Source organism: Cyprinodon variegatus, unplaced genomic scaffold (assembly GCF_000732505.1).
Source record: "Cyprinodon variegatus isolate N-32 unplaced genomic scaffold, C_variegatus-1.0 Scaffold372, whole genome shotgun sequence".
Classification (NCBI taxonomy): Eukaryota; Metazoa; Chordata; class Actinopteri; order Cyprinodontiformes; family Cyprinodontidae; genus Cyprinodon; species Cyprinodon variegatus.
Genome location: NW_015150825.1, coordinates 613,620 through 638,073, shown reverse-complemented (window position 1 = coordinate 638,073; position 24,454 = coordinate 613,620). Strand labels below are relative to the sequence as shown.

At 37.8% G+C, this 24,454-nt stretch overlaps 1 protein-coding gene across 3 annotated transcripts in view; it reads left to right on the top strand.

The window, feature by feature from the left end:
• The window catches only part of LOC107092264 (rab effector MyRIP-like), a 152,605-nt gene that overhangs the window by 73,295 nt on the left and 54,856 nt on the right, over positions 1-24,454 (top strand). For all 3 annotated transcript variants that reach the window (XM_015386627.1, XM_015386626.1, XM_015386625.1), the window contains exon 3: positions 5,264-5,485. In XM_015386627.1, the coding sequence (XP_015242113.1) occupies positions 5,264-5,485 (222 nt within the window). The remainder of the gene's footprint in view (positions 1-5,263; positions 5,486-24,454) is intronic.

Here is a 24,454-nt window from a genome sequence, read left to right as displayed (position 1 = left end):
ATGTGTAGGGTTGTTGTTCTGCTGTAGTTAAACCACCAATCAGTCTCATGTCTAATTTAGCTTCTCCCTTCTCTGCATCAACTCCGCTTAGCTTCCTTTTCCCTGATAAAAAGAAAACCATCCTCATAGCCTGATAGTGCCAAAACGATTCTTCACATTTGGCTACGTTTCCCATGCTGTATAGCAGGGATATCCAAAGTCGGTCCTCAAGGGCCGCTGTTCTATAGGTTTTAGAGGTTTCTCTGTTTCAGCACAGCTGATTTCCATTAATAGCTGATTTACAGGTGTTTGCTGAACTGCAATCATCAGAATCAGCTGTGCTGAAGCCCGGAAAAATCCCAAACCTGCAGGACAGCGACCCTCCAGGAACGTTTTTGCACATGCATGCTGTGTAGCATATGGCATGTAGGCCAATAAATTAGAGTCTGATGTCGGAGGACCAATTGCACACGTAATGTGTCCATGTCCACTTTAAATAGTTTCCTTTGCCAACTAAATATGGGTTCTGTGTAGCTACTACAGAATTGTCGTTGCCCTGATTCTCTCACCAATTCCCCTTTCTCTGGCTTTCAGTTTTGATAGACAGCCACTTTTTTTATTATAGCTTTCAGTTGTGCCATTTCCTTTACAGTTTTACTGGATGGACTACTCAGCTCTGCTTAAAGCCATTGTGCTGTGGCAAGAGAAAAAAACATCACAAGTTTTAAGACTTTGTCATGAAAAGTGAAAAAAAAAAATACAGGTAAAAGTGCAAGTTTTGAGAGAGAAAAATTATCATATTTTGTTTGCCTACAGCTTGTTTTGCTTTTTAATGTTAGAAACATAGCTATATATATTATTTGAATTTAAATGGATTAATTTACTTTAAGTTTTTTAGCCTACTTTTTGTGCATGTAATCAGGAATATTCAGCAGAATTTCTTAGAAGAGCAATGGTTTCAAGCTCTGTGTTAATACAGGGTAATCCCAAGCTTTACAGAACTCCATTGTCTTTGGTTTAATGTCTGCATTTGCCTGATGATGTAATTAAACAGTCAGAGCCATAACTGCCATCTACAGTAACTGCCCTGCTGATTAAACCCATTTAAAGGGACACTGAGAGGCAACACAGTTCCTGATCCTAATCAGGACTGAACAAAATCATTTCCAGGCAACTCTGTTCTCTATATTGTTAAAAAATGAATGCGTTCTGTATGTATTTGGTTTTTAATTTCTTTTTTCAGTAAAGACAGTTTGGTACTTGTGTGAAACAGACTTTGACGTTTGAAAATTAAAAGGAAAAAAACAGAGCAAACAATGTATGTTTAATGTCTAAAGAAAATGTATTCATGTCTGTATTAATGTAGAAAACACGCTCACAGCCCTTTTCTCATGACACCCCTTATGAATTGGTTTGTTCATCTTGTTAATATGTGGCGTGTAATGATGCATAAGAAAAGCAATAAGCGGAGCAGCAGAGAATGCGCTTGAGGAGCGGGGCTGATGACTTGGGGTTTCAGGAGATTGAAATACCCCCAATGGAAGAACATTACACGCAGGAAATTTGCAATGTGCTGCATTCAGCACACTGTCTTGCTACACATTTAATTTTCATTGACACCAGGTGATGTAGACATATTTCTCCTCTGTGTTGATCATTTTTTTGTAGCTTTGACCTTACTGTGTGTATCATGTTTTCTTGCTTATGCCATTTATTTTCTACATTTATGCTCTGCATGCTGAACCTAGGTGTGCATGTGTAGGATATTTGAATCTCTTGAAGGATGTTCTCTCTCTGTGTGCAGCCTATAGAGGAGCATCTTAAATTATTTACTTACCAGCCATTCGAGCAGAACTCCTCTTCACACCTTACCAGCAGCAACATCTTTGCCTTGCCTCCATTTGCGCCTGCTGATAACTGATGGTGGACAGTGTGGGTAAATGTGTTACAGCCTCCTCTTCTCTGCGAGCTCTTTAAGGAAGAATTTAAACAGGTGCTGTAAGGGCCAATTATGGTAGCTCTAAAGGGTGTATAGAAAAAACATCTTCACCTTCTTTATTTGTTTGGACACGGTCTGTGATCCTTTGTACAGTCAGCAAAATTTCTATGTAGAGGCTGTGGATAATTTATAGTAACAATTTGGGGCTTAACAAAGCCAGCTTTATGGTTTAAACTTTCACCCAGAGCTTATGTTTCCTAGCTCATATTTACTTTTTCTACAGACTCATTCTACTAGGTTATACGGAAATATGAAAACATTATAATATTACTAAATGATGAATGCAAGACTTAGACTTATAAAAACATTGTCATTTTGTATAGACGGAGTGTATACAGCTCTTATGAAATTTCCATTTCTTAAAGTGCAGCAGTGATCAAATGTAAACATTTTGCGAGACAGAAACATGGTGCAAAAAAACAAATTGATATGGTCAGCCGATGCAGTCTGTGGCATGATTTAGATTTTTTTCAACATTCAGCTGTCTGATGGCAGTGGGGAAGAAGCTGTTTTGGAAACTGCTAGACCCGCATTGAATGCTGCAAAGCCTCTTCCCAGAGGGCAGCAGGGAGAACAGTCCATGGCGCTGGGGTGAAATGCCTTTTATGGCAGGAAGAGGAGCCCTGATGATCTTCTCTGCAGTTCTGACTGCTCTTCACACCTTCTTCCAGTCTGCGGCGCTGCAGCCTACACACCATACAGTCAGATAGCTGGTCACAATGCTCTCTATGGTGCTTCTGTGGAGATTGGTGGGGGCAGGTGGGCTCTCCTCATCCTCCGCAGGAAGTACATGCGCTTTTGTGCCCTTTAGACCAGTGAGTGTTTACAGTCCAGGTGAGGTTCTCTTAGATGTGAAACCCGAGGAATTTGGTGCTGCTGGCCACCTCTACAGCTGAGCTGTTGATGAGCAGTGGAGCATGGTTAGGCTGATTTTTCCCGAAGTCAACGATTATCTCCTTCATTTTCTCCACATTCAGGATCAGGTTATTACCTCTGCACCAGTCCACCAGCTGCTCCAACTCCTCTCTGTAGTCCAGGTCGTTGTCATGTCTGATGAGGCCCACCACCGTGGTGTCGTCTGTGAACTTCACGATGTGATTGGTGGTGGAGCCTGTGCTTAGGGTGATGACATCAGAAATGTTCTGTCCGATACGGACTTATTGAGGTCTGTTTGTGAGAAAGCCTAACAAGCAATTGCAGAGAGGTGTATTGAAGCTCAGCTGTTCTAGTTTTCCACTCAGATGCTGTGGGATGATGGTGTTGAAAACTGAACTGAAGTCCAGGAACAACATCTGCACGTGGGTGTTCTTCTCCTGCAGGTGTGCCAGGCTCAGATGAAGAGCAGAGGAGATGGCCTCTTCATTGGAGCGATTTCATCAGTAGGCGAACTGGAACGGGTCGAATGTTGGGGGGAGACTTTAGGCGATGTGTTCTTTAACCAGCCTTTCGAAGCACTTCTTGATAGGAGTCAGTGCGACAGGCTGGTAGTCATTGAGTGAGGTGATCTGAGATTTCTTTGGGACCGGAATGATGGTGGCAGACTTGAGGCAGACTGGCACTATGTCTGTGAGGACACCAGCCAGCTATATCAAGGTTGAGTGCCTCCTCCCCCTGGTGTGGAACAACTTTCACTGCTGGAGTGCTGTTTAGTGCCTCAAACCTTCCAAAGAATTCGTTTAGTTCATTTAGGAAATCAGCATCAGCTATAGCCACCAGGGGAGAGTGCGTGTTGTAGTATGTTAATCGCCCGTATGCCTTGCCACATCCTCCTGGTGTTGCTGGCACTGTGGAAAAGATCCTGGATTTTCTGGCTGTGGATCGGCTTCACTTGTCTGATGACACGGTTCAAGTTGGCACACGCTGTCCTCAGTGCCTCTTTATCACCAGACTTGAAAGCTGAGTTCCGTGATCTAAGCAACATTCCTCCCCATTCATCCAGGGTCGGTGGTTTACTCAGATGGTGATGTTCTTTCTGATGCGTCCTCAATGCATTTGTTGATGTATTCTGACACAGTCATGGTATACTCATCAATATTTATTCTGTTGTCATAGGTTACTTTTTACCCACTGATCACAACAAATATAGCTGCCATTGTTACTGTACAGGAAAAGAAAGGATAGTGTAGCTCCGCCCAACGCACATCAGGCCCACTTTTTCCACCGCGTAGCCAGACCAGCAACCGAGATTTTGGTCGACTACAGTGCAGCAGAGAGCCAGTGGGGGACAGAGCTACTGAACCTGACCCAATGACGGTAGCCTGGACACCTGCGTCCCTGTGCTTACCCCCGCCTGCCTTACTGGTACCCCCCACCCCAGCAGAGAGCTCATGGAAACACATTGTTATACTTAAAAAAATAACACATAGAGTAGTGAAATCTGCACTCAGTAATTCTATTTTAATTAATGATTATGCAAAATTATTAAGAATGGCAAATTTAAAACTTGCAAACTCATATTAGATTGAATATGACACACCTCCACCACCTGCTTGGCCACCTGACAAGCGTGTGACAATGCCACAATTATGGTAACAACAAAAAATGGAACAGGTTCCAAGATAATATTTTTGAGGGTGTTTGTGTTACAGTGTTGATTTCATTTTGTGCAGTTTAGGCTTCTTCATCTTTTTTCTTTTAGGGAAATGTTATGCATTTGAAGATCCCATAGATCAGTAGCTTCATTCATTCTTTAAAGATCTCAAAGTACAGAAGCTTTGTTTCTTATATTTTCTAGTTTGAAGCTCTAATTGTTTGAACCTATACCCGAACAACTCCCCTACAGGGATTGTCTAATAGTGGATTACTGTTTTTCTTTTTGCTTCAGGCTTTATCCTTCGTGACGGAACCCAAACTAGGTTACTATTAATGCCAGTTCACTGTCACAATGTTTTAATTAATGGATAACAACGCTTGGGGGGAGCAGATGTGCATGGCATGCCCTCTTCAGTTGCAGTTTAGAAGGATGCAGGAAAAGCAAGGATATGTCAGGTCCATCCAAACTGAAATGTCAGCCATCATGTTAATTCCACTGTATCGGCATAAGAGACAGAGACAGGCACGCGATTGGGAGGGAAGAAAATAAGGAAATGACCCATTTTGAACTCTTCTTTTTTGTTTTAATGGCATGCATCCTTTTGAATTTTTAATCCGCAGCAGGTTTTCTAATTATTCTATGTTGCTTACTTACTGTGCCGTGTTCACTCCCTACCTCTCAACCAGACGCTCACCAGCCTCTCACTCTCTCCTCCCTCCTGTCTCTCTCTCCCGCTCTCTCTCTCTCTCTAGTGAGATGAAGCAGGAGCTCGCGGAGGAAGGCAGCAGATGCTCCATCCTTTCTAAGCAGCACCGTTTCAATGAGCACTGCTGCATCCGCTGCTGCGCGCCCTTCACCTTCCTTTTCAACCCAAAGCGTCAGTGCCTGGATTGCCAGTTCAACGTGTGCAAGACTTGCTGCACCTACAGCAAGAGGGACAGAGCCTGGCTGTGCTCGGCGTGCCAGAAGGGCAGGTTAGTGTTTGCTCATACACACACCCACCCCCCCATACACACACACACACACACACAGTGGTGACTGGAGGAATTAACCGAGAGAACACATTGGAGGGAAGCTGGGATGTGTTCTGAGCAGAGGATGCCGAGGCAGAGGAAAAATGTTTGTGGGAAAATTAATTGGAATTTAACAAGGCGGGTTATAATTAAAAGGGGAAGAAGGCTGAAAGGCACACAAACCCGAGAGGAAAAGTGAATGAATGAGCAGAAAAGGCGGATTGGTGTAAATGAGTATTTCCAGGAGATTTTAATGCTTCAGTTTACTTCCTAATTTACAGCACTGACATTTCTGTTACATTTCATTATAGCTTGTAATGCAAAGGTCAAGGAAAAACAAGGTTATGAGGGTAATCAAAACAGCCAGAGAGCAGAATCATAGGAAACATAGAGGGATAATAGGGGGAAGGGGGGTTAAGTGGGATTTGTAGCGCTTCAAACCTAAATGTCATAATTTGTTGCTCTTTTGAACGATTTTTAACATATCTTGGAATTTTATTTTTATTTTTTTGTCTTTAGCTTTATTTTTTCCAGTTGTCGTCCATTTACTTTGCAATGGAAGATTTTTTACAAATTGAGGTTAACGGAGTAAAGATGCACATCCTTTAAAAAAAACAGCTATTATATTAGCAGGAGAATTTGCTGTTGCTGGTTGTATATGCAAATGACTGTAAATGTGTTTAGGCTGTTTATTGATGCATGTCCAACCAAAAGCCTCGGGACTTGTTTTGCCACCCCGACTCAAAGATGGATGAATATGAACTCTCTATCTCTGTGTAGGAATGATGGTGTGTTGGGAATGTTACCTGGTGGTGTTTTTGGATGCCCTTTTTGACTGATGTTAAAAATGACTTGGATTATATGAGATCTCTTTTATAGTTGAAGTTGTCGTGATTTTATTCAACCCCACCTTGTTCTGTCGTAGGTCCACAGATCTAATTTATTTCATTTCTTGTGATACTTACAATAAAAAACTCCCCTCCACCTACACGTTTTTAAGACATTTCAGAGTGTATGTTAGTGCCAGTGGATCCTGAGGTTTGGAGGACCACAGAGTCAACACGGTTATGAAATGTATGGCCTCATTTTCTTCCCCCAGTCCTCCATCTCTTTTAGGTTTTCATTGATTTCTGCTGTATGGTGTGATGTGTTAGAACCGCTGCCCTTGGTGCTGCTGTTTGAGACAGGGAAGAGAAAACGGAGCCAAATGCCAGGAAGGAATAAGAGGGAAAGAAATTTTGTCAAAAAAAAAGAGGTGCCATGGTTTGCATCGATCATCTTATTCCATCTTATTTTCCCTTTTTTCTCAGTTTCTCTTTCTCTCTCCCTGAGGGCTCATCAATGTTCTCAATATAGGTTTAGAACTAGATGCAGATGGGCCTTGTGTCACAACACTTCCATCTACATAAACACAGCACTTTTCATTAGATCTTTAAACCGGCTTAAATCTGATTTTAGCATGAATTAGTCTCTCTGGGTGGAGTCCTGCTGTTTTGGAACAGAGATTTATAGGTCGATCGGGGCTCAACAAGCTCCAAAAAGATTTTTTAAAATTACGGTTTGTTAGTGTCGGAGTCAATGATTGTAACGAAAAGATATTGATTTGCTGCTAAATAGAGTGTAGTTGTACTACAGCGAGAACGAGTGCAGTCATTATGCTTAAAATGCAATATTGAGAAAGTAATTTCCATTTGTGGATGATGCCAAGAGGAACATCTTGAATGTAAATATCCAAGGTCCTTTCAAAAATCCCTAGGAGAGAAACAAATTTTCTTTATCTTTCTATCTGATTTGCCCTGCAATATTTCAGTCCTTTCTCTATGAAATTCAAATGTGAAAAAATGGTGTCGCTCTGCTTGCACAGGCTGTCCTACAGCGCTTGCAAAGGAACGAACATGCTGCTTGCAACTGTGAACCATCGAGGGAAAGCAGATTTGCAATCATGGCACACATGGACTCATTCAGAGGCTACGTTCCCCACCCGCCACATGGATAAATCCATGTATGCCTGGAACAGAGAAATAATGCAGAATATGCATTTTTCAAGTTTAAAAAAGTTACATTAAGAGAAGTATTGGCATTGATTCTTTTAGATGCTTTGATAAAGTCAGGGTTAAAAGCAGGGATGGCTGAGTGCTGATGCAAATGATCTGTGAAAGAACATATTTATATCTGCATTAAACATAGATTTACCTTTAGTAGGATTACGGAGTGCTTGAATTAAAAGTGTCCTGAGCTCTTTGTCCATATTGACACATAAGAACCTCCACTCAGGTTTAATCCAAACGAGTTAGGATATATCCAGTAAAAAGTGAAAAGCTGTTTTTTTCTCTTATCTTGGCTCCAAATTCAGCACAGCGGGGCAAATCCTTAAAGGGAAGAAGCAGAAATGGAATTGGAAGGTCAAAAGAAGAAGTGAGACGCAGGAAAATGGAATAAGAAAGAAATGGCAAAGAAGGAAATGGCCCATTCCAATTATCCTGTGATTAAAATAACATTTTTGTTTTGCCTCTCCAAGGACATTATTCTTTTCACTGGCTCTTTCAATTTTCTCTTTTTTGTTAAAGTTTGCTTTAATTTATGAGTTAATCCCCTTTCCGTCCTTCTACCTGCACTGCCTCCACATTTGCATTCAAGCTATAGCAGCCCTCTGTGCTTAATCTGCAGAAATGGACTACTCACAGCTTTATAGAGTCCTCGGGCTATAGAACAGTGTACACACCCATCTATAAACAGTGTGCATGTGTTTGTGTGCACAGAAGTAGCAATAAACTAAAGTGACAAACTGCTTGCATCATTTTCATAATCTCTTCCTAAAGCATGACTGTGAGGAGATTAGGGCGTCTGCCGCAGGCCAGAACTGTGCCCTACGTATACACAGACACGCATGTGAAACAAGTACAGCTTAAAATAAATATGTGTAGATAAAATGCATTTATGATTAATAATATCACAACAAAATGGTTTTAAGATTTGCTATACAAGTTTGGAAAAGTTAACTTCGTGTGACTTAGAAGTAGATCAGTCAGAGTTTTTCCAGCAGTTGAAAATGTCCATGCTCTACAGTCACAAGTTCTATAGTTCACATTTCTACAGTAGAAATGTGAACTATAGAAATGTTCTACAGTACAGAGTTTTATAGTCTAAAGTTCTATAGTCCAAAGTTCTGCAGTGTAAAGTTCTATAGTCCAAAGTTCTACAGTACAGAGTTATAGCCTAAAGTTCTATAGTCCAAAGTTCTTTAGTGTAAAGTTCTATAGTCCAAAGTTCTAAAGTATAGAGGTTTATAGTCTAAAGTTCTATAGTCCAAAGTTCTGCAGTGTAAAGTTCTATAATCCAAAGTTCTACAGTACAGAGTTTTATAGTCTAAAGTTCTATAGTCCAAAGTTCTGCAGTGTAAAGTGCTATAGTCCAAAGTTCTACAGTATAGAGGTTTATAGTCAAAAGTTCTATAGCCCAAAGTTCTGCAGTGTAAAGTTCTATAGTCCAAAGTTCAGTAGTCTAAAGTTCTATAGTCTGAAGCTCTATAGTATGGAGTTCTACAGTCCAAAGTTCTAGAGTCCAGAGTTTTACAATCTAAAGTTCTACAGTCCAAAGTTCTACACTCTTGGGTTCTAAAGCCCCAAAGTTCTATAGTCCAAAGTTCAGCTGTCTGAAGTTCTACAGTCTGAACTTCTACAGTCTAAAGTTCTATAGTCAAAAGCTCTATAGTACGGAGTTCTACAATCCAAGGTTCTATAGTCCAAAGTTCTATAGTCCAGAGTTTTACTGTCCAAAGTTCTACAGTACAAAGTTCTATAGTATAAAGTTCTACAGTTCAAAGTTCTACACTCTTGGGTTCTAAAGACCAAAGTTCTACAGCCCGAAGTTCTACAGTCCAAAGTTCTATACATCAAAGTTCTATAGTCCATGGCAAAATTCTGCAAAGCAGCGTTCAGGCTCACAAACACACAGTTTCCACATTTAGTAGGGACCTTTGCAAAAGGCCTTCCTGCATGAAAATGCCAAGCTGCCGATTGGCCGGAGGTTGTAGGAGCCTTACATGCACCCTGAAATCTGGTCAGTAGTTATTATTGCCAAGTTTGCTTAACATGCAATCTTCTCACTGCCTTTGCAAAGTTCACATGCATGTCACATCCATTAAGCCTTACACATGATTAAACCTTAAGCCTACTTCTTATTCACAAAGGTTTTGTGTCACATTAAAATGTTAGGGGACGAAACAATTTAACTGTACAGTAACTTTATACTAACAGCTGCAAACAATGTTGCTGTTAACAGAGATCTATTTCTATGGTGGAAAAAAGTTTAAAGGTTGGCTGCTGCCTTAGATTATTCTTATAGAAAAATCAATTACTTGAGTGTTAGCAGTGACTCTGTAATGATATTACAATCTTTCAGAACATCCTTTTGGTTACATAAACTGAATAATGCTTTATTTAGTTTTAACTGAGACATTTTAACACAATTTCCCACCTTAGGAGACATTAACAAGGAGACCTGGCTAAAGCCCTGAAGAAATCCCATAAGGTAAAAGCAGAACATTTTGAGCAACCCCCCTTTATTCCTCGGTCTCAGCTATTTGATCTAAATGCTAAGGTGTGGTATGATCTTGGCAGATATGTGTGTATATTGTAAAAAGGCAACATAATTCATAATGGATAGTTTGCAGTTGAAAGTTTATTGTGTTCTCTTGAAATAGATGAATTATTAAGTCAATAAATATTAAGCTTCTCATGGAGTAGCACAATAAATTTAAACTCCTTTAATATAGTGAACACATAAAATGTAAAAGGGGGCATTATTATCCATATGCATAATTGACAGAACTTAACACTTCATAAAACTGGTTTCATAATTACTGTTTAGCGAAACCTAACAGTATATTCAACATGTTAACATTTAGCAATAATGAAACAACACTTTTTGTTTATTTTGGTAGTCTGCTATTATGGTTGTATTAAAGCACCAGCTAAAATGTAATAAAAATCCTAGCGTAAACCTTGGCTACGTGGCTGAGCAGTTTATAGCACTGTTGTCTTGCAGCAAGAAGATTCTGCATTTGATCTATGGCCAAGTGTCTTTCTGCATGGATTTGGAATAGTCTCCTTGTGCATGTATGGGTTCTCTCCAGGTACTCTGGCTTCCTCCCATAGTTCATAACACATATCTGATAAGTTCATTTGGGAACCTAAATGAGCCTAAAGGGTTTGTGTGCATGGGTTTGTCTTTGTGATGTGATGAGCGGATGGCCTGTTTAGGCTGCGTTGCATTCGTGGGAATCATTTGTCTGGCAGTAAAATAGTTCGTTTTTTACAAGTTTTCAGTGTTGGTGTTGCTGATTATGAGGCTTTAATTAATGTTGCTAATTATTAAGTTAATTGCTGATGCGTCAAATGATAATGGGATTGTAAGGATGTGAAAAGCTAAAATTATAGCCCTTTGCTATTCATTCAGAGTTAGTTTTTGTTCACTAGATTCATAGTTTTCATTAAGGGACCATTTCAAATTAAAGTTGTTTTGTTTCTCTGTGGTAAATTTCAGATTTTAGTCATGTTTTCATGACACGTCACTTCTATGTTCCATGGCGATGGTTGTTTACTGCTTCATGCTGTCGATTATTTAACAATTGTAGTAATCTTCTTGCTTTGCTATTGATTTTTTTTCTCAGTGTAGGTTTTTCATTTTAGTATTTTGTTTCATTTCAAGGACATTCAGTCCAGTTAATTTATGTTTAATGACCTGCCCGTTTACACATTTCTTTCTTTCAAGTTTTTGTAAGATCTTCTCTCTGGCTATTGATGAACAGAAAATATCTTGGCTTTTACTCAACAAATCTTTCTGCATTTCTTTTAGTATTCTTTCTTTGTCAAACAAATCTATTAAAACATCAAATAAAATATGCATTTTGAGCTTTTTGAATCTGTATTCAAAAATGAAATGAGCACTCTAAAGGCAATTAGCTGGCTTCTGCCCGTGGAGAAGCTGCAGCTTGCAGAGGAAGTAAGTCACAGTGTGATCTTTTTTTGTCCTCCTTGCAGATGTATTTTTATCAGTGTGGGTGAACAAGACTGGTCCCTGACACCTGAGGCTAAGCCCTACAGCTCCAGCCTCCACACGAATATATGTACAGAGCTCTGGATTTTAATAAGACATCTTCCCATCTCAGTCACTTTGTGTCTTACAGCTTGTCTTTTCTATGCTTTTGACATCTTTGCAGCGGCAGCGACAATGGATTATAGAGCTTTCTGTTGTGTGTGCTACAGCAACAATCTGTAGGCTAAGATGAAATATTGATGATTTTCTTCTCCTTTGTCAAATTGTTGCAGTATTATGAGGAAGAACTAAATTGACTTGTGAATTTACAAATTCGTGCAACAAACGGAACACCTTTTTAAATCACAATCAGAGGCAAAAACTGTCATGATTATCTGAACCCAAAAGAGTTATTGCAGGAAGAATATCTTCGTCTCAAAAGGAGCCGCTGACCCAGCATGACAAGCCTTCATCTCTACCAGCTCTAGGCACAGGAAGAAGCACCACTAATCATCCTCCTCTCCTTCCTGCTTCTCCACTTCATTCCTCCCTTCACGGTCATGTCTCATGTCCAACCCAGCTGACACAGAAGCCACCAGTCACCCATAACTCCTGAACATCATTTGCACTGGATACACAGCCAGGAGGGACAGTCGATGTGCACACAGAGGATCTCACAAGGTGCACACCTCTATTCGCCACATTCTGGGCCCTTTGTATAAACCATTGTGATAGCCTTCATTAAAGCTGGATCAATATTCACTCTGATTAATTTTCCTTTGGTATGAGACAAAAATATTGTTTTGTCACATTGATAAAGTTAAATTACATTTACAAAAAATATGATGATTTGCTAACAGTTTTCCTACAATTCTAAATTTGACCCAAATTCCCCAACAGCAGGTTAAAAAAAAACTAATCTGCCTTATTGCTGGTCAATTTTGGCTTTAGAGTTGAAAAAAAAGTATCTCCTCTGTTTAATTTAACATATTTCAGTCTTTTGTGAAAAATCGAAAGATGGCATGATCACATGAAAGGGTTTTTTAGGTCTTCTGTGTGTCTTTGTGATCCATATTTGACAAGAAGTCCATTAAAATTAAGCATTAGCTACAACCGAGAAAGGAGTGACATATCATTATACACCTTAGTTTGCATTTAACACACAACATAGTCATGCATTCTTCTTTAGCAAATGAAGGAAGGCCCTTCAGGGTAACATGCATAGTTGGTGTTTCTCATTGTGCATTTGACTGTTTGGACTGTTCTCCCTGCCGCCCTCTGGGAAGAGGCTTTGCAGCATTCATTGGAGGTCCAGCAGATTCCAAAACAGCTTCTTCCCCACTGCCATCAGACGGCTGAATGTAAAAAAAACTGAAAAAATTAAAAAGAAAGAATAAAACTGAAAAAAAGCTAAATGTTGAACAAAACTGTAAATCATATCACAGTCTCTGCATCATACTGACCATATTAATGCATTTTTGGCACCATGTTTTTTCTCTCCCAATGTTTACATTTGATCACTGCTGCACTTTAAGAAATGTAAATGTCATGTGAGCTGTCCAAAACAATTTATTTTTTTATACACTCTGTGTATACAAAATTATATACCGGTAATAAGTTTGTCTAATTCTTATAGAAAGAATTTATTTAAATATAGACAAATTGTTTCAAAGTATTCTATCTAGCTTTGGGGCACTAAATATTGTTGCAGGTAAAAAAAATAAATATGTAGAATTTTACCAGTCAATATAACAGTCTTGATGGCTCTCAGATGTTGCTGAGATTTTACTATCAAGTTGTTTTTAGTGGTCAGGATCCAGATCTAGGTCTCCTCCTAGTGTTAGCCTGTGGGTTGGTGTGACTGAATCAGTTACACCTCTCATCTGAGAATCACTTCAGCTTCAGTTTTGAGGCCTGCTGGCGGGGGGCAGAGCATGCGCCGCAGTGATGCTCCTCATGTACCTGCTGTGCTGTGATGACGAGCAGGTGCAACAATCCCTGACACTGTTTCACAAGGGAAGCTGGCTGTACATTGTACCTAGAGGTTAGCTGGTGGCCTCTGGGTGTTACTCATCAATCCTGAATTACAGAGTTGACTGGAAGTCCAGTAGGTCAGTACAGAACCCAAAAGCTCTTTCTATTTCCTGAAATGGATTGAAGAATAATCCTAAACAGTTTATTCAGGTAAAAGCATCCATTTGAGGCTGTCACCACAATTACAGAGAGTACATCTTCACCGATGCTACTTTATTACCAGCATAAAGCCAGTTTTAATGAGTTGGATTCGTTAAAACTGCCTTTATGCTCAGTGAGACATTGAGTCCACTTAACTTTATGTAGTCTGTTGATTGGAAACAAGATTTTCATAATTTTGGTTTTCCTGTAAAGCTTAGGAGATATTCACAAACGGGACATATTCAACTACAGTATGCAAAGAGATAAAGCTCACAGACAGACTGAATAGGTACACATCCTTACTGTTATGTGAAGCACTGCATTTTGCTCTCTAAATGTATCAAAGGTTCATTTTCTGACACCACTGCTTTAATTTATGTTTAAATGATGAGTTTGATTAATGATGAAAATGGATTTAATTTCAGGAATTTTGAATAATGATGCACCAATCAGTCAGTCATTGATCATCAAAGTCTTTTTTCTCTCTGTTTATGCATTTTTAAATTGCATTTTCTTTTAAGCACTTTAATGATCTTTTGTGAAAAGAGATGAAAGGATACTACAGTGAGTACTAAAATCTTGTCATCACTTATTTTTCTGCAAAACTCAGAGTTACTATTTCTTTCAATGAACCTACAGCTCATGTTTTTTTTTTTTCATGACCAATGTTTGTTACTTTTATATTTTGAAATAAAAAAAGCAGAATAACCTAATAAAATATCAAACTGTGATCTTCATGCCTTTATTTCACACAGCATTTATACAAATACCAATATAACATAACAAATGTAAACAGTTTAATGGTAATACTTAGACTGATAAAAAAAAAATCTAGGACATCCGCTTAAATTAGTTGCAGTATTGAAGTAAACATTAGTTTTGCAATATTACTTATATATTATATTACTTCTACATTAATTGGTTTTAATTCATTAATTAATATTACTATTAATATGGCTCAACCAAACAAAAATAAGCAAAAAGAAAATGCTTGAAATAGATCAGAAAGAAGGACCCTAAACATTTGGACAATGTCACTAAAACAGAAGGATGAATTAAAAAGACACAAGAGTTAAAACTATATATTTTATAAACATGTTACAGTTTGAACTAAAGGTTTAGTTTGTGTTAAAGTCAGAAGAAATAAGATCAAAATAACACTTTGAAATGCACAAATAAAAGTACATGTAATAGAAAATAACATTCAGAAAAGAGAAATCTGTACTGGTTGGTAAAATCCTAAAAGGCTCTTTTCTCATTTTAAATCCATGTATGTTTTAATAGTAAGTCAGAATTAAAATATATATATATATATATATATATAGCTTTTGTTAATTATGTTATTATGCTGCGCTTTCAGCACTTGCTATAAATAGTCATAATCTCACTTCAGTGTGTACAGCGAACAGCTGGTCATATCCGCACCCATCTTTGGGTTATTTTTGGTTATGATTTTAATATAAAAAATACTTGTAATTTAGCAACAAGTTCACTTATCCCCTAATGTTTGATTAATTTAATAATTTTTTTGTCTTTCTTGAAAACTGGACACCCTTAAAATAGTGCGTATGCCGGAGGGGGTGATAACAACAAAAAAACACACTGAGCATTGCAAGGGCAGCCAGTGATTGAGTAATAATAAAGCATGAATAAAACATTAATTTATGACTGGAATCAGCAAATGTGCTCATTATCTGTCAGGAACTGGAAATCACCCAAAGCACAAAACTGAAAGAAGATAGGCCTTCACTTTGTATCATGTTATGAATCCCCAGAAATATCCACAAAGAGGATTAAAATATTGATTAGAGAATGTTTCTTGTAATACTTGTCCTGCTGGAACGACATCCAATTCAGGTAAAGCACGACAGTTGATGGCATGGCTTTAATCCTCCTACAAAGAAAATGTTTTGTGTCTGTGTGACTGTTACCAATTTACTCTAATGCAACCATGTTGATTCCTTAAAAATCAGTGTAAAAACTTCCCAAATGCACTGCAGTGGAATCCTTCATCACCATATGATGACTATAATTCCCTCAACTTTCAAGTTTCAATTCTATGCCATTTCCTGCTAGAGAATGTTTTATATTTTAGATTATATTTCTTGGTATAATCAACTCTCTCTCTGACAAATCATCTTTTGATCTCTTAAAGCAGTGTCATGTTTTTAGGATTAAAGAAAATATCGACACCCGTTTTATTAAGCATGTAAAGATGTCTGTTAGGCAGCCACATGAATCGAGTTAAAGTTTAAAGATCTGCTATTTATGCTTTGCCTGTTTTCCCTCGCTCCTTCTTCTGCTTCTTCTTGTCCTTCTTCATTAATGTAGTGACAGCTAGAGGTTAGGAGGCTTCGACTCGAGTCAGACTCAAGGCATTATTTTATGACTAGACTTCACTTGAAAAATGCTCCAAACCTGTTGGCTTGACTTGGACTTGGACACCAAATGAATCTGGACTTGAATTTTACTTAAACCTTTTTTACTTTAGAACACTTGACATTTTAAAAAATTGTGCACCATCATTTCACTCATCCCCCTATCATGAAACGCACATCATCTACTGTATTTTCACACCCTGTATATATGCGTTTATGAGCTACAGCGCCTCAGATTTGTACAAAAAAAAACAACAACATACAAATATGTCCCCAGGAATGATTTTTTTTCAGGTGCATTAACTTATAAAATACTCAATATGCGACAATGTCATGATTGGTTTAAGCGATCTGACCCACATGCAGAGAACCACTCAGAGATCAAGGGGGAAAGTTTTACTAGGTTTATTAAATGTAGATGAATAACAGAAGTTGCATAAAGAATTAAAGAATGAATCAATATAACTATTGATTTTGAGTTGAAAAACATAATTTCCTTGCAGTAGGCAGCTTCTGCTTAGTTTGTAAGTATGGGCACTTCTCCCTTACAGGTCAGTTTGATTCCACCAGGAACTCAACAAGAATCCATTTCTTTTTGCAAGGGCTCTGCTTTGGGGTCTGTGTTGTGATTGAAGATTATTGGTTTTAACAAGATCCTTTTTGTCGCAGCCAGATCAGCAAAACACCAAGAGCCTAAAATAGCCAAAGAGTTAAGAAATTCTCAAACATATTTGTTTAATATTTAGTCAACCTTAAGGCCACTACTCTGGGAGCTAAGAATTTTCTCTCACAGAAGAAAAAAAAAAATTATATCTTTTTATTCTGCCAGCCATGTCTTAGGGTCTATTGCTGCTAGTTCTTTGGATTTGGACAGGCGTTATTAGGCAGAGAAAGAAGAGATGATTTTCAAAAATGTTTCCCTTCCAACAATATATTTGATTTTGTTTGAGCAGGCTGAGGCAGTGAGAATATATGTACATTTATATTTATATAATCAGGTTAAATAAAGCCTTTTGCTTCCCTCCTTCTTCCTCCATCAGTCTGAAAAATGCTTCCTCTGCCATATTTTTCAGCTAAATACTGAGTCAAAACAAACCTTTATCTCATTCTTGCTGCAACTAGAAAAAGAACAAATGTATCAGTTTTTGTGGAGTATATAAGAAGCTTAAGTTCAGTTTGAAGGGGGACAATTTAGAAGTAATACTATGGTAAAAGCATATTGTATTATTTATTCTTAAGCAAAAGTTTGCGGAACATGACCTTTGTAATATTCTCTTAATTTAAAAATGCAGTGCTTTGAAACAACACCATATGTGTTGACCTCATAAATTAAGCTGAAGCTTCAGCTTAATTTGAGATTTTTTTCAGGTCAGTATAGCATGGCGCCTATCAATGCTGTAGGCCGCCCTTCTCAAAAACTTGCCAATGCACCTTGAAAGAGCCAGTAAAGCAGGGAAACCCTCTAATTCATTAAAATAATATATTTGTTCAACTGATTTCAACTGCCCCCTCTGTGTTTTGCACAAGCGCAGCACACATGGCATGTTAATAAGAATTGTCACAGTAGAAAAACGACCCTTAAGAATGATTTTTAAACACTTTTTCCTTGACTTGCTCAGAAGTCAAGTTTAGCACATATTCGCATTCCTATGAGTGCAAAGTTAGCTATTTAAAGTGATATAACGTATTAATGAAAGCGCCATGATTCTTACAAATCAGGCAAAACATTTTTTTATCATCCATATTTTTGGAAAACTCAGTTTCCTAGTATTAACTTGTTGTTTTTGAAGCTTCATGCATTATGTTTCGCATAATGCATGAAACTCACTGGACTCTCTGCACCGGAGCAAATCGAGATGAATAACAATTAGCAGAATATATTAATGCCTGTATTCAACTTCAGGGCGTTTGTATGCAATGCGCTCCTCTGCAGAATGCTGCATATCAATGTCTTTGCAACGCTCCTGGCTTCTATCTCAATGCACCTCCACTCTCAGTTCTCAACATTTTACAATGAGACAGGGTCTGTTCTCCTTTTTTCTTTCTTATGTCCCACCTGATGGAAGAGTTTTTGTTTTAATTTGTCAAGCATATTTTTGTTTTTATTGTGCATGCACATGCTGTTTCAGATCTCTATATGTACATTGATGGGTTTAACAAGTTAAATCTATACTGTGGTTGTAATCAGTTCAATAAAAGCAAAAAACTCATAGACTTCAATGGCTTTTTGATTTGGATCTTTTATTGATGCAAACACTTGTTACTCTGAAAACAGTTGGTAAAACAGAGGCAGCAGGAAAACAATGGGAATCCCTCTGCCCCTCCACTTCCTTCAGTCTTTGTGCCTTTCGGCCTGTTTGTTCAGAACAGCAGCTGAGGAACTCGGGCATTTCTGTCTGTTTCAAAATGGATCAAAGCAGCCGCTCATACCAGAGCTGCCAATGGGGAAGATATCAAAGCACCAAGCGGGCACACACACACATTCACACAAACACCCACACAGATCAAGCTGGCGCACAAGCAAAAAGTGAGGCACTCTGTACACATTTGGCTTGAGAGCTCACGCAAGCTCAGAGATATACAAACAGACTAAAGCATGGCTGTCCTGCCTTGGCCCTGTCTGCCCTTTCAGTTATTTTTATGACAACATCAGAGCCTGAAAAGCCATGGTGACATAAACATAGGTCAGATCAGGACAGAATGTTGTTTTCTATGGACCAAGACATTGTCCATCAAACTTTCTCGTTTCGCTTTTCTGCTGTTTCTTCCAATCTTGCAGATTTATACAGGGTCTGTCACTGGGGTAATAAACCGTGTTATCAGAGCCTTTCAGAACAGTTGCTGAGATGCTAAAAGGGATTTCCTCTTTAGTATTTCAACAAGCTGCAGCCAGAGGATTTAATGTTTCTTTTCTTTGATATATTTTCTCTTTAAGTTACTCTTAACGTCTTCTCTTAATCTTTATGTTCTGTAGTAAAAAGGGATTTCCAAATTTCCTGCAGATTTGTGTGAAGAAAACTGGATAAACTATTTCAAACAAACATATTTGAAAGGAAATTCTAGGCATCTATACTTCTTTTTAATTTTTTTTTTTTATAAAGAGTCAAGTGTAGAGAAGTTTTTCACACCACATAATGATAAAGTTAAGCCACATTTATCACAATAGGGGTTAAGCATATTATGACTTCGATCCTTGTACTATTTTTCAATATAATCCGAACAATTCCTTTCAAAAGTCGCACAATTTGTAGCACCCACTTGTTTCTAATTATATAAAATTATAATCATGATAATAGCAATAATAAGTAAAATAGAAAAATAGAAAAAAAAAATGCATTTAAAATTATTACAGTAATTCCTCAGCACTGGTGATGGAGTCATCCTACTGACTCCTGCTGTGATGGCTTCAAACTGCAGTTGCTACATTTTCCTTAGTTGTGAATCTAGAAGCCTGAATGCAAAGACACAAAAATAATTTTGGATTTCTGTAGTTTAAAACTAAAAGAAAACTATAGGTCTTTTTTCTACCACGTTACATTTATGCTCTAAACTTTATGTCAGTCTGTCAGATTAATTTCCCAGGTTATTGGTTGTAATATGACAAATTTTGGCAATATTTAAAGGCTGAACACATTTTCAAAGCAGGCTAAGTTATACTAAACTAGATATTGTTTTGTAAAATATATTTTTTATATGTTAGATAGTTTTTCATAACATTTTACAAATCATTCAGCCCTCTTACATGTGTGGTTGTAGATATAAATCATTGATTTGTGTCTCATTAATATGCTTTGTTTGTTCTTTCTTTTTGTGACAGTCTGATGTATAAATTCATACATTTTAAATGCGGCCTCCTTTTTCTCATTGTTACTCTCTGTCGCTCTCTGTTCCTGGGTCTTGGCTCTTCATTCGGAGGGATTGTATCCGTTCAGTCTTCCTCAGCTGAGATCATTTTTCACACCACCAAACAGCCTCAGGATTCCAGTCTCAGACTCTGTTTACTTCGACACTTTCTAGAACATGCATTTCTTGGGGAAAATTGGTTTCGGCAAACACTTTTTTCCTCCAGCAGGCTTGATATCATCTGACTTTGGCCTCCTCTTTTTTTTAAATCCCTCCTGTAGAGGATGAAACTGAGAAAACAGCTGATGGGCTTAGCTGCTCTGTCCATCTCAGGACTTTAGATTAGTCATCAAACTCTGCTTTTTTTACTTATCCATTGCCAACTTTTACTTCTTATTACATAGAAAGATTGAAACATATTTCCTTGGTTGCTAGTTATATGTATCCACAGCCCTTGAATAAAAGGATAGAAAGAGTGAGGAAATTCAGAAAAAGCTATGGACGCCCAAATCAATAAACTGGAAAGTCTAAAAAAGCTAAATGACAGATCTAGGCCTAGCTACATTACATCACATTTTATCTTTAAACAGGGATTTCTTTCCTTAATTTCTTTAAAGTGTGTTCATAAGATAAGTCCAGTCTAAACCTATATACTGCTCTATTTCACCAACAGGAGGTATTAATGTGAACATTAGGGTACTTAACATAGTTGACTTAAACTCAGCCTACACCACCTTCAACTCTATACCTGTCAATGGATCAGCAATGATCCTGTCAATGATCTCTAAAGTAATGGCAAGCAGCATGTGAGGCGAGGAATCATCTCCTGTTGAAGCCATCAGCACACTCCTAGGGTGCCCCAACCTATCCTCTTTGAACTGAAATGACTGCCTTTTATTGGACCTGAGATGGTCCTCAGACATAAATACTGTTAAGAAGAAGGCCCATAGACTTTACTTCTTGCATCAAGTACAACCTCAGCAGGTCCTGATCATCTTCTATATCGTCTTTGTTCTGTGTTTCCCATATTGCACTGTTAGTGTAGACCTTCTCCTCATCCACAATTAATTTTAGTTTAATTGATTGATTGACTTTATTGATCTCACAGTGGAGAAATTCATTTGTTACATTAGCTCAAATAATCAAAGGAGAAGAAGAAGGTGCCAAAGGAAGAAAAAATGCATTAGATATATACAGTATATATAGTGCGTCCACATATGACAGCCTTTTTTTTTTTTTTTTCAGCAGGATTATTATACGGGGTTATTGCACATGGTGTTCGCATGGGTAATTATATAGAGAGTATATATGGGAGACAGGACAAAGACTGGGCTAATGAGATGACAAGGAGCAGGTGTGGATGGAAACATCTAGAAGGGAGCTAGGGGAAGGAGACTGACACAAGAGGGCAACAGAGAGTAAACAAGAAATACATAAGAACTCAACAAATATAACCAAAAACAGCTAGACTAACAAAAAAATGGAAATTAAACCAATTAAAACTAAAAAAGAAAGCATAAACAGCTCCAAAGCCATGACAAGGCTAAATATTTTCTCAGTAAAAGCTCTTATTTTTTTATTTCCGTGACTATATTGGTTTCAGTTAACATCTTCAACCGACACTTGAAGTTTATCAGTTCATTTCAATTGTTCTTTGTAACACAGATAGTCAACTAGGGCAACTTTTATAGAATTATTAGATCAAATTAAACAGAAAACACACGTTTAGGATGAACAGGGTATTTATTAACCTAGTCCCTCAGTCCAATGATGCAGTGTAGGAAATTTCTTTGGAACTGGAGAGTGTGGTCAATATTACCCTTCAATTTCCAAAGGAACTGCAGTGACCTGAAGAAATGGACATGGATCAGCATTCATCTGCCTCATTGATTCTACTCCTTAGAGAAAGAGGGGGGTTAAAAACTTTGTTTAATCTGACACTGTTTTCTTTAAAGCTTTAAGAGCGTTAATGATTGTCTTTCTTTTCATTTTTGTGTTTATTTCACTTATTTAGTTTTTTTTTTTTTTGTTTTTCCTTATATCTATTACAGTCATTAAAGATATGGATTTTAAACTTTGCAAAGCATTAAGAGAGGGTTATGGACTAAGAGAGGTTCTAACAGATTCAATACTTTTTAATTGTTAAATGAGTTCCATTGAGCAACTGTTTCCCAAACTATATACAAACAAACTCTGATATAAAGATATATTGTGATACATAATGTTTAGAGTAGAAAAAACTCACCGCACAGCAAAAAAAATTAAAATAAATTATGAATCCTTTATCAAAGTAATAGAACATTAGAATAAGGGCCAACATTGACAAAGAGCCTCTCAGTATGTAACAGTCCTGCAGATGTTCACCTGTTGTCCTCTCTAATCACGCTTTAAGAGGTCACAAATAACTAGAAAAGCACTATGAGAGCGCAGACCTCTGCTAAGCAGCACATTTTGTCCCATATTGTGACCTACACCTATAGCTGAATTAATTATTAATTGGACTGAGATGCACCTTTGCTATAATTTCATTAAAAAAAACATTCATAACTTTTCAAGTTATCCTGTACACAAACAAACACAAACTTACCTAAAAACAAATCCTTGGTGGAGGTAACAGTTTCTGCTGAGAGGCAAGAGGAGAAGGTGTCTACCTCTTTAATGGCCTTTCACTGACTAATTCTGATAAATGAATGAAGCTCTCTCCAACAATGGCCTGAGGTACAAATATGGTGAAGTGCTTGTAGCTTTTTTGTTTTGCCATAAGGGGGCTTCTCCTCCCAGCTTTCAACATTTTCATGCAGCAATTTTTTCTCTTAATGACACTTGCAAGCTAAAAAAAAAAAAAAGCCCAGATTAACCTGTCAGACGTTCATAGATTTTGATCTCTCCCTTGTAAGATATATTGCGTTGCCTCTGATATGGGAGCGTTTTTGATCAAGCACTCACATGACACGATGATGAATGACTACTATTTTCATACTTTTTGCTTCCAAACCCACAAGCAGCCTGTATCCCTTTCACTTAATTGAGACTAATATTTTTTCGAAATACATCACTTTTTAGCACAAGCCTTTTATACAGCAGCAAACCTACGGTTGCAATATAGTCCTGAATAATGCACATTAAGGATTAATGCCTAATCAATACACCAATACCATCCTTTAGAAAAGCAATTGGTCATTATCAGTTACACGCTCATATGACCTTTAGAGTTGTCACAGTCGGTAATACAAAAACAAACATCTGCCACTAGCAGAGAGAATGAACATGGATATTTCATCTCTAGTGGGTGAACCATTCCTTCCTCAGTCCTCTCATTTGTCTCTGTCTCAGAAAACGCAGTTATGGCACAGTATAGAAAAAAAAATTCTCATGTAAATGTGATGAATGAGTAAGAGAGTGAAAAGAAGGAATGTATGTGTGAATGCATCTGTCATGTTCTGCTTTATTTTGATGGCGTGTGCATGCCAAGGCTCAAAGCTCCGTTGTCACTGACACTGTCTGACAGGGCTTAGCTGCACATAGAGCTGTTACAGATGTTTTTGTGTCAAATATGGGTAATTTTGTATTCCCACTAACAAACTATAATGATATGGAGAATAATATAATGAATAGAAAAATGAATCTGTAATCTTAAAAACATTTTATAAGAATATCTCTGATATTCTCTTTTTTTATTCCTGCCAAATGTAACAAAGAATAAAAAAATGCTGTAAAAAAGTTTTTGCTCCATTAACAGTTTATTCTATTACAATCAAATGGTGCTGGCCTGCTGCTTTAGGGTCTGGACTCCTTGTCGTAATTGATGAAGCATGATTCCTACTCTTTTAAAAAAAAAAAAATCTATATAAGTGTATCTAAACCCGATGACCAAGCAACCAGGTAGATTTTGGGAACTTGTATGAAAGTGGAGGTGAAATCAGGACATGGGAAAGTGGCAATAAATTAACTTGACAAAGCACCTAAAATAAAATGCCATGCTGACTCTATTTGTGTCTTTGGAAAATGTAATACCATAAACAGCACTGTTTTTGTCATTGTTATGGCTGTAATACGGGCTGTAGTGGCCATATACAAACAATGGACAACAATAGATCATCCAGAAACAGGAAACTGGAACACAAACAACTTAGAGATTAAGTCACTTCTTCTCCAAGTTCAGACTTAAATAGAACCCACTATTATACCTTATCATATCCTATTATACTATTGTACCAAACTACACGGCAAAGTTTTTAGTTGTCAATTTACAATCAGTGCCCACATTGAAGTGGCAGCCACATTGATCTGTCTACTGCTACATTCTCTCCTCAATGGTGAACAGGACTAGCCTGGGTGCCATTCCGAACTTAGTCCCGCCCACAAGGTTTGAGTTCTGGGAAGTTCGGTCTGGCTCTGCTCCATAGTAGCGCGAGTATTAAAGCCCACTGTCAGGCGATCCAATCAAATTGTCAGGGCGGGCTTTATACGATGATGGACAGATGATCAAGAGCAACGT